The sequence below is a fragment of the Marmota marmota genome, unplaced genomic scaffold (genome assembly GCF_001458135.2).
Source record: "Marmota marmota marmota unplaced genomic scaffold, marMar, whole genome shotgun sequence".
Taxonomy (NCBI): domain Eukaryota; kingdom Metazoa; phylum Chordata; class Mammalia; order Rodentia; family Sciuridae; genus Marmota; species Marmota marmota.
The window spans coordinates 2,528,481-2,537,979 of NW_026000052.1; the positions used below are offsets into that span (position 1 = coordinate 2,528,481).

At 58.3% G+C, this 9,499-nt stretch overlaps 1 protein-coding gene across 2 annotated transcripts in view; it reads left to right on the top strand.

Moving 5' to 3' along the window:
* Positions 1–5,327: 5,327 nt before the first annotated feature.
* LOC107159234 (ficolin-1-like) overlaps positions 5,328–9,499 on the top strand; it is a 7,292-nt gene continuing 3,120 nt past the window's right edge. For both annotated transcript variants that reach the window (XM_015505826.2, XM_048813367.1), the window contains exons 1-5: positions 5,328–5,438; positions 6,597–6,710; positions 7,969–8,022; positions 8,319–8,354; positions 9,107–9,139. In XM_015505826.2, coding sequence (XP_015361312.1) covers positions 5,357–5,438; positions 6,597–6,710; positions 7,969–8,022; positions 8,319–8,354; positions 9,107–9,139 — 319 coding nt within the window. In that variant the 5' untranslated portion in view covers positions 5,328–5,356. The remainder of the gene's footprint in view (positions 5,439–6,596; positions 6,711–7,968; positions 8,023–8,318; positions 8,355–9,106; positions 9,140–9,499) is intronic.

Consider the following 9,499-nt stretch of genomic DNA (forward strand, 5'->3'; position numbering starts at 1 on the left):
AGAGGAAACTTGGTGGACTCTGCTCTCTTGGGCTGGACTTGGCAGCAGAAGGGTTCCAGGTAAGAATGTCACACAGTCATCAAAGGTGTCCTAGGGACCAGTGTGCAGAACCCCAGCCAGGTCCAGCCACGTGAGCCTCCCCTTCCCACAGCCCTCCAGACAGCCCAGGCCAGGGCATGCACACAGGCCCCAGAGAGGAGGGGGTCCCACAGGGCACATTCTCAAGGTGTAGCGTCCCAGAGGCCTGGAGGAGCAGCCCAGGCCCAAAGATGACCAGGTCCAGGAGAGGGTCTGCCCCACTGGTGGCCTGATTGTGAGCACAGGAGGAGGGTGCAGCCAGAGGCCTCCCAGGATCCACATGGCCACCTGCCACCCCCTGTCTTCCAGACAGAGCACTTTTCCTGTGGCTGCACTATTTCATGTGACCACAGCACGACCTCACTGAATAACAGAGAGTCCCCCTTACAGCATGGAGTTTCAGTCCCACCAACTGTGGGTGGCCTGGGCGTGTGGGCACAGCCCAAGACGAAGGACCACTTCCTCTGTCCACCACACTTCTGAGGTTCATCTCAGGCTGCAGATCTAGCACATGGAGCCAGAGAAAGCCGTGGTCAGTGGTCAGCATCCTAGAAGTCAGAGAACGTGTGGAGAATGGCTGTGCTCTCTGAGTGGCTCCATGAGGCATCCAACAGCAGTTTGTAGGCTGTTTCCAACTCTGCATGGCTCCACGGTGTGCAGAACAGCAGTCCTCAGGCTGCGCCTGCCATGGAGACTCCACGGTGTGCAGAACAGCAGTCCTCAGGTTGCGCCTGCCATGGAGACTCCACGGTGTGTAGAACAGCAGTCCTCAGGCTGCGCCTGCCCTGGGTGACTCCATGGTGTGTACAACAGCAGCTCTCAGGCTGCGCCTGCCCTGGGTGACTCCATGGTGTGCGGAACAGCAGCTCTCAGGCTGTGCCCTTCCCTTTGTGACTCCATGGTGGCAGAACAGCTGATTTCAGCCTAACCCTGAGTCACCCCATTTCATAAAGCCCCAGTTTGCCCTGAGCAGAACTCTGTACCTTGTTTGTGCAAATCAACAGCCACCATCTGCCTGGCACCACCATAAGGCACATGCTGATAAATAAATTGATCATGCTCATAAAAGTGACCACCTGTGACTTACAGATTAATCAGAAGCACATGAATGTGTGGGTGTGTTAAACTCATATTGGAATAATCAGGCCCAGGAGCTAGTGGAACCACCTCTGGATGCAGCCCCTCACTCGAGACCCACAGAAGGAGGGGCACCTGAGCCTGGACACAGCAGCACGCTGACCCTGTCACCTGGTCACTCATCACAGCCTCACCCAGGAATGTCACCACAGCAATGAACCTTCAGTTCTCTGTCAGGGGCTTTAGCAAAGCAGTTTCTCCTGCCAGTGACGACCATGCAAGTCCCACTCCAAGCTGACACCTCAGGCTGACACTCCAAGCTGACATGAGACTGGCACTCTCTGGACCTTGGCCTAGAATAGGTTCCTGTGCTCCCATGGCCCTGCGCCCTGCACAGGTCCTCGGTGGTTTCTAATCTCATCCGACCACCTGTGGTGACCCTATCTGTACCTGCTATCTGCCTCCTGAAGCCTGAGGCCGCCGCACGGTTCCCAGCCTCTCGGTAGCCTGTACATATAGTTGTGTAGAGTGTGTTGTGTGACTTGAGCCTTACAGATGTAGAAATCAAGACTGAATGACCCTGTGACTGCCCAGCTTGACACCAGGGACCCACACGTATCCACTGAACTGCCACTGATGAGAGTGGTGTCACCTGAGGATTAACTCATTCAGTAAGTTCTGACGCAGTGGAGGGACAGAGACGTATCTGGTCTGTTGGTGACCTGGCTGGCTTATGACAGCAAGAAAAGCGGCAGCACGGCAAGGCCTACCCTCCCAGGCTGTCCACGCCCACTGTAGGCGGTCGCAGGGTCGGGGGACATCCATCTTACTGACACTCCCTTTTATTGTTAGTTTCTTGTCTGTGTTTTGTTGTTGTTGTTTTAAGTGAAACGTGACGTCCGGTCACCGAGGACACCAGGAGCTAAGGGTGTAGCCGGGCGAGCCCCGCGGCCCTTCCAGGCCTGCACCCTCTGAACTGTGCACAGACACAGATATATAGTCGGCATTCTTCACTCGGTCTTGTCTCCTTCAACCTCCGTTTGTGAATTCCCACGGAGCTTCTGCAGGAAGCTGGGATTGGTGGATTTTACTGGTGAAGGGGAGTCCTGGGAATGGACTGGCCTCGGGCTGGGCCCGTTCTGCAGCCGATGGACATCCTGGTCATCTCCATCACGGGCTGGGCCTTCTCGCTGTGTCTGCTCTGTGGCTGGGCACTGTTCTGCTGAGCAGAGTCACAGGAGACCACGTAGGAAGGGACGCCGATGGTCTTCCAACATGCCTGGGCCAGCGTGTGTCCTCGGCCCAGCACAGGAGCCCCAGTTTCCTCTGATCCCCACCAGAACCGTGCACGGCGCTGTCCTGGACACACCTGCCCTTGGTGGAGCAGGTGGTGTGGGTGGTGTGCTCCCGTGACTTCAGTGACTTTGGTCACATGTGAAGTTGGGCAGGAGCCCTTTTTTCCGCCCCCTGCCACCTCCCGCCTGCTGGAGTCCACTGGGGCCTGTTTGCCCATCTCTGCTCGGCAGAGGGCTGATTTACAGGGATCTTTATTCCAGATACAAGTCCTTTGTCACAGGCCTGTGTTGAAATATCTCTGTCCCCTGTGGCTTGTCTTTCCACTCTCTTGGTGGTGTGTTTTGAAAAACAAACGTCCTTAATCTTTGTGTCAGTTTTTAAACTTTCCCTTTGTGGTTAGTGATTTTCTGTCCTGAATAAAATACCTGTGAAGTTATTTGATAGCTTATAATTTGATCTAAAGCTCCTGTTTCTACCTCCACATTGGGGTTTGTAATTCCCCCAACATCGATTTGTTTTTGTTTTTTTGTTTGTTTTTTTGTATGATGAAAGTCAAGTTGACTTCTTGACTTCTCGTTTTCTCATAGGAAGGTCCCTTCGTTCCTGGAATGTGTTAGAGTTAATTCTTTCCCCATTTCTCGGCACAGCCACTGCTGTTGTTAAGCCAAAGGTCAGAACACGCCTGGACTTGTTTCTGGGCCCCTTGCTGGGCTCCGTGGGCCTGCGTGTGCCTGCGCCAGGGCCGTGGTCCCATCCCTGCAGATCTGTAGCGAGCTCTGCACTGAGTGGAGCCGTCTGCCCCTTGCTCCTGAGCAAGGCCATCTTGCCTTCACGTATGTGCTAAATTCTTCTTGTCCAGCATCACCAGAAAGTGGGAATTTAACTGATAATGCAGTGAATCTTCAGGTCATCAGCACCAGGCCACGTGGACTGCCCGTGACTGTGGGCTGGACTTCCTGTGTCCGGTCTTAGGTCTCCTGGTCCCTGTTTGAAAGCTTCCTGCACAGAGGATGAAGGGTGCTCTAGTTCCAGTCTCAGCTCTTTGACTTCAGGGCTGTGCTGCAGATTTCCAACTGCTCCCTTTTTAATTCCTTGTGACTTGTTTGGGTTTTGTAAACTGCTCATCCTGACAGCTGATTCCTGGAATCCCTGGAACCGCCTACGGGTCAGTCGTGTCTTCTGAGGAGGGCAGCTCTGTCCACCTCTCCCAGCCTCCCGGGATGTGCTGTCTCCTCAGGAGGCGGCCACAAGCCTCCTCGGAAGGTGGCTGCTTTGCCACGTCCCAGACAGTCCCCATAGCACCTGCGGATCTGCTTCCCATCTGTGCCCCGCGGTCGTGGGATGCGTTGCTTCTCCTCCTCATGAACTGCTTCATTCAATCACGTCCTGATATGAAAAGAAAGAAAAGCCAACAGCAGCACCGACATTCAGGAAGCCTGCGGTTTCCCCGGGAGCCTGAGGACACCACCACCCTGTAAGGACCTGAAGGTCACTCCAGGAGTGGAGTTTTTCCCTGGGACACCTTGCTGTCTCAAAAGCAGCTGGCAGTCCCCAAGAGGACTGGCTGCTGTCCACGCACCCCAAGTCCTAAGGAGCAGCCCTCCTGTGTCCCGAGACCAAGTCCATGCCCTCTGTAGGCCTAGGCCTGACCTGTGCCCTATATTGTTGGGGTGACTGCCCAGCCCCCAGCTGTCTTTTAGTGACCGGCAAACCTCATGGCAGAGAGGCCTCCAAACTGGCTCATGTCACCGGGGTTTCTGTGGCTCCTGGGGCTGGGCGGGCTGGTCTGTGCCCCCAAGCAAATCTTTTTAATGTTCTGTCTGGTCATCTTCAGTGGGACAGGTGGCCCCAACACCTAGACGGCCATTGCATAAGTCACTGATCCAACCCTCACTGACCCAACTGGAACGCCACCCGTCCGTCCGTCTTGTGTGGCTGGGATCCCAACAGCACAGAGGGGGTGAGTCACAGAGGAAAAGGTTTGTTTGGCGCATTGTTCTGGAGGCACAAGACCCGGAGGCACATTTGGTGACAGTTGTGTGTTTGATGCTGGGCTGGAACTCAGGGCCTGAAACGTGCCACTGAGGCACAGCCCAGCCCTGCTGATGCCTGCTTCCGGCCCTGAGTATCACTTGGCAAGAGACAGGGACATGTGTGACTCTGTGTGTGTGAGTGAGTGTGTGTGAGTGTGTGTGTGAGTGTGTGTGAGTGTATGAGTGTGTTTGTGTGTGGGGGTGCGTGTGAGTGTGTGTGTGAGAGTGTGTGAGTGCGTGTTTGTGAGTGTGTGTGTGTGAGTGTGTGCGTGAGTGTGTGTGTGCATGTACATGCGTGCATTCAGGTCTGGACTCTCCATCTTTTTAGAAAGCCCTTAGACTCACCCCTGGGCCCCACCCAAATGACTACCTGATCCGACTTCCTGCCAAAACCTCACCTCTGAACTGCACGGTGGACTCAGGTGTCCCTTCTGATGCATCCCAACACAGGAAGCCTGGGGACACGCTGAGCCCTGAGTTGGCTCCTGCTGGAGTCTGGCTCCATCCCAGCGTGTCGAGTAGCTCTGGCCATGAGAGCGGCCTGCTCCTCTCCCTGCACAAACCGTGGAGCGGTCTGGAGCTGCCCACAAGCCCTTCCAGCAGAGGGGACCCTGGGAGTTCTCTGGGAACAGGGTGTCCTTGTAGGGGAAGGGAGCCCTGTCAGGTGGGCAGCTTGCTTTCCAGTTGGGACCTGGCTGGAAGGACACATCCTTTGACCTAATTTCATAACTCCTGCTGTGAGCCCCAGGCGCGTAGGAAGTGGGTGAGCCCTGGGGAGTTGGGAAACTAGCCCAGGCCAGGGCGGCCCCCGCCTATAAAACCTGGGGCCTCTGCCAGGTCACAGAGGAGGACCGGAGCTGAGCAGAGTCGCCATGGCCCCAGGGCTCACTGTCCTGCTCGTCTTGTTGCTGTACGTCAAAGACCCGACGGTCCAGGCTGAAGACACCTGTCCAGGTGAGCCAGACTCACTCTCTGGTCCTGCCAGTGGTGACCACCCACTCATTGCCCACCTACCTAGTGTCCCTCTACACACATCTTCTTACAAAGACTTGAAGCTTGACTTCCTCCTTGGACAAGGTGCTGGAGGTACGGAGACCCTGAGTGGCATGCCCAAGGTCGAGGGGCAGAGGGCAGGCCGCTTCCAGGGGGCGCAGCCTGTGGAGTGCTTGACTGTGGTGCTGAGACGGCAGGAAGGGCCCTGGACTTTGCCTACTTCTTGGCAGGGAGGCACCTGAGACTCCCTCATCCTGGGGCTGCCCCCTTCCTCAAGGAGTCTGTAGGGAGAGCAGGGGTCCCAGTCGGAGCTGGGCAGGGCTGGGGGCCAAGAGCCTCAATCACCACTCTTACCCCCAGGGGAGGTCATTCCTGAGGACAGAGCAGCCTCCTCCACACATAGCGTGTGATGGAGAGGTGAGAACAGTGGCCTGCAGCCTGCTCCAGTGGGAGGAGGCTGGAAGGACAGAAGGAATACCGCCCAGCTGGCCACTGCCATGTCCAGGCACAGCCCTGGTCCCGTGGATCAGATGTCCTCCTAGGACATATTTGCTTTCTAATCAACAACAATATTTTTCAAAGAAAACTATCTCTGGTTCCAGCTGGGCTCTGTGTCCTTGGGTCAGATGTGCCCCCTCCCCAGAGACCTAGGAGACCCCTCCCCACCCATGCTCAGTTCCCGAGGTCCGGAGAGAAAGTGTCCCCTTGACCCAGTTCCCTGTTTCTTAGAAATGCTGATCACTCTTTACCATCTACAGTTTCCCAGCCTCCCCGAGTCTGGCAGTGACCACTCTTCTATTTGCACTCTTCCCTCTGACCACGCCACACCCTACGCTCATCCTCCTTGGTGCCCAGGAAACCAAGCTCTCGGGCTGTGACCAGCCCCATAACACACAGCCCTGGGGAGCTGGGCTGTCCCTGAGTTCCTCTGCCTCGCCTCCAGCCTGAGCCAGGACACACCACTTCCCCATGGGAGGGGAGCTCGCTTCCAGGCCAGCCCTCCGGCTGAGCAGGTAGACTGGCAGCAGCCGTCTGACGTCACTGAGGTGACAGGTGCCCTTGAGTCCAGGCACCTCAGGCCAAGCTGACGACCCTGCCCGACCCTGTGCTCTTCTGCAGAGGTGAAGCTGGTGGGTCTGGAGGGCTCCGACAAACTCACCATTCTCCGGGGCTGCCCCGGGCTGCCCGGCCTCTCAGGGCCCAAGGGAGAGGCTGGCGCCAAGGGAGAGAGAGGTGAGTGCCGGCCGGTGGGTGGCTGGCAGTGTGGGCAGAGGGGCACCGACTCTAGCTCTGCTGACATTGGGTGCCAGGTTGGGCGACCCTGGCCTTGGCCCCTGCTAGGGTGAGTGGCGAAGCTGACTGCCCGGGTGCCACTGGGTTCTGAAAACGCTGCAGGAGCGGCTCCCCCCAGGCACCTCGCGAGGTTTGAGTGTCTCAACAGGTCGCCTTCCAGGCCGGGATCCTTATCAGGTTCACTCGGCTTCGGCGAGACTTCCCGATCCCTGCACCTCCATGTCCCCACCTGAAGATCAGGGTCCACTTCCTTCTCAGCCCATCTTAGATGACAAAATCGGGGGTCCTTTCTGAGCTCATACCCCACTGAGAGTGGCGCAGCCGCCAACCCAGGGCCGCTTCAGGGCACAGCAGGGTCCCAGCTTCAAGCTGCAGTCCGAGCCCTTGTCACGGGGCAGTGCCTTCCAAGCCAGCGCAGGTGCAGCCGCTGTGCGGGGGCCTCGCTGCCCCAGCCTGGCGCAGGAAGCTGAGCGGAGAGCTACCTTGCTGAGCCCCCCAAGCCTGGAGGTGCTCAAGGGGGTGCCTGGCAACACTGAGTGGGGACGGGACCACCGTGGATGACCAAGCTTGACCCAGACAGTCTCTGGGTGTCCAGGCCTGAGGTCTGAGTGGGCAGCCCCAGTCAGACCCTGTGTGTGACGCTGTCCGAGATGGACCCACACATGCTGGTAGCACTGGTCTGGAGGCCTTGTGGTGGCCCCTCTGCTCAGAACACCCATGAAGGGCTGTGTGATTGTGTCACCATCTCCACTGTGTCCAGGGCATTGGGCGCGACCCAGAGCCACATCCTCCTACATGGGACACGGTGGGAGAGGCCTGCCCTTCTCTGTGGGTGACCCCTAGTTTGAGGATCTCTGAGGGTACAGTTCTTGTCCCAGGACTGAGGCTTCACTGGACAGCCCAGCTCTGTGCGGCCTGTGTGGCCCCAGGTTCTGTATCTACAGAGGGTGGGACCCAGGTTGCACCCCAAGAGCAACTGTGAGCCAGATGAAGGCCCTGTCTGGGGCCCCAGCTCGTGGTCAGCAACAGTGGGCTTCAGTAGTGTTCTTCGCAGCTTTTGCCAGGCTGAGCCCCAGCTGACCGTCCAGAGGACCGCTGGGCTGCGGGGAGGGTCGGTCGAGGCTCGTTGCCGGGGCATCGATCTCAGGTAGAACTGTCGAGGTGGCATTTCTTTCCCTGGTGTGTTTGGAATCTGCAGGAGAGCGAGGCACCTCCGGAGCCCCTGGGAAAGCAGGACCACCTGGACCCAAAGGTGACAGGGTGATCAAGCTGAGTGGGGCTGAGAGGACCTCCGTCTGCCTGGAAGATGGGGTGGGGTAGAGGCAAGATGAGGGCCCGCCTGCCCCACCAGCACCTTAGCCCCGCAGTCCCTGCAGGACCACGACTGGGAGCTGCCCCGGGCCAGAGGCTGGATTTGCCCAGCTGGCCGCTGCCCTCCACCAACCTCCCCAAGCATCGCCTGCCCTTGCGCGGTGCCCAGGCAGCTACTCCCCCCTCCGTGGGCCTGGGGCTCCCAGCATCGGCATCTCATGCTCTGCCTGTCTCCAGGAGACCGCGGGGAGAAGGGGATGCCAGGAGAGAGAGGTGAGCCTCAGCCCCGGGTGCCCATGGGTTCTGTCCAGGGCAGGAAAAGGCAGGGCTCCCGGGCCTCAGCTGCCCCATGGCCTCCCCGGGGATGGGTGAGGGCCTCCACCCACATTCCCCTTGTCCAATCAAGGAGCAGAAGGGTGGCAGGGGCCCGGACACGGTTGGTCCTCCCAGTGCCCGCTGCCAGCACCAGGGGTCTGCCACAGTCAGCCTAAGCGATTGGCAAGATGAAGATGGTGCTATTGTGTGAACTTGAACGTTTGAGTGCTTTTAACTCTTGTCCTGTTTATGCTCACTTACTTTTTTAAAAAAATTATAAAATCAGGAAAAGCAAAATTACTAAACTCTAAGACATAGTCATGTGCTCTGTCTACAACTAAATACTGCAAGATGAGGACACAGAGCCGAGTCCCAATGCCGGGGACACCAGCCCAGCCGGCCGTCCCTCCCGAGGACAGGACAGTCGGTGCAGTGTAGGCAGACGGGATGGACCGGGCTGGACCCAGCTGACCCTGCTCTTTGATGGGGGCCCAAAGAAATGGCTGAAGAGGGAGGGTGCTTGTCACCAGGCCACCGAGGAAAGCAGCAGTGGGGCCACGTGCTCCACAGAAGCCAGATCTAGTGACCACTGGCCAGGGCTGGATTGGCCGGTCCTGAAAAGACTCTGCTGTGTTCCTGGAGCAATTGGAGCTGAAGGGGACAGGGACGGTGGCTTCACACCGATGGCCAGTGTCCCTCTCCCCAAACAGGAGTCGCTGGGCACCCTCAGTCATGTGCCACAGGTGACCACACCACCCGCCCTGTGCCTGAGCCCAGCAGCCCCCGGCCAGCTGCAGACACACAGCCACAGTCCCAGGACAGAGCGGACACTTCACTCCCTTGATTACCCGAGCGCATGGCAGCTGTGGCTGGACGACTCGCTCCACGGCAACCTCGGGAAGACCTTGCCATGTACCCCAGGGGCCAGGAGGCTCGGGGAGGAGGCTGGGTGGTCCTGGAGGGGGCAGTCAGGAGGCTGGCCAGGCCAGCACAGCTGGGCGACCTGGGGAGCCTCTCTGTCCCGGGCATAGGAGTCTTCCTCTGCCCTTGCGGACGCCTGCCGTCCCTGCCTCCCCTCCTGGAGCCCTGTCTCTTATACACAT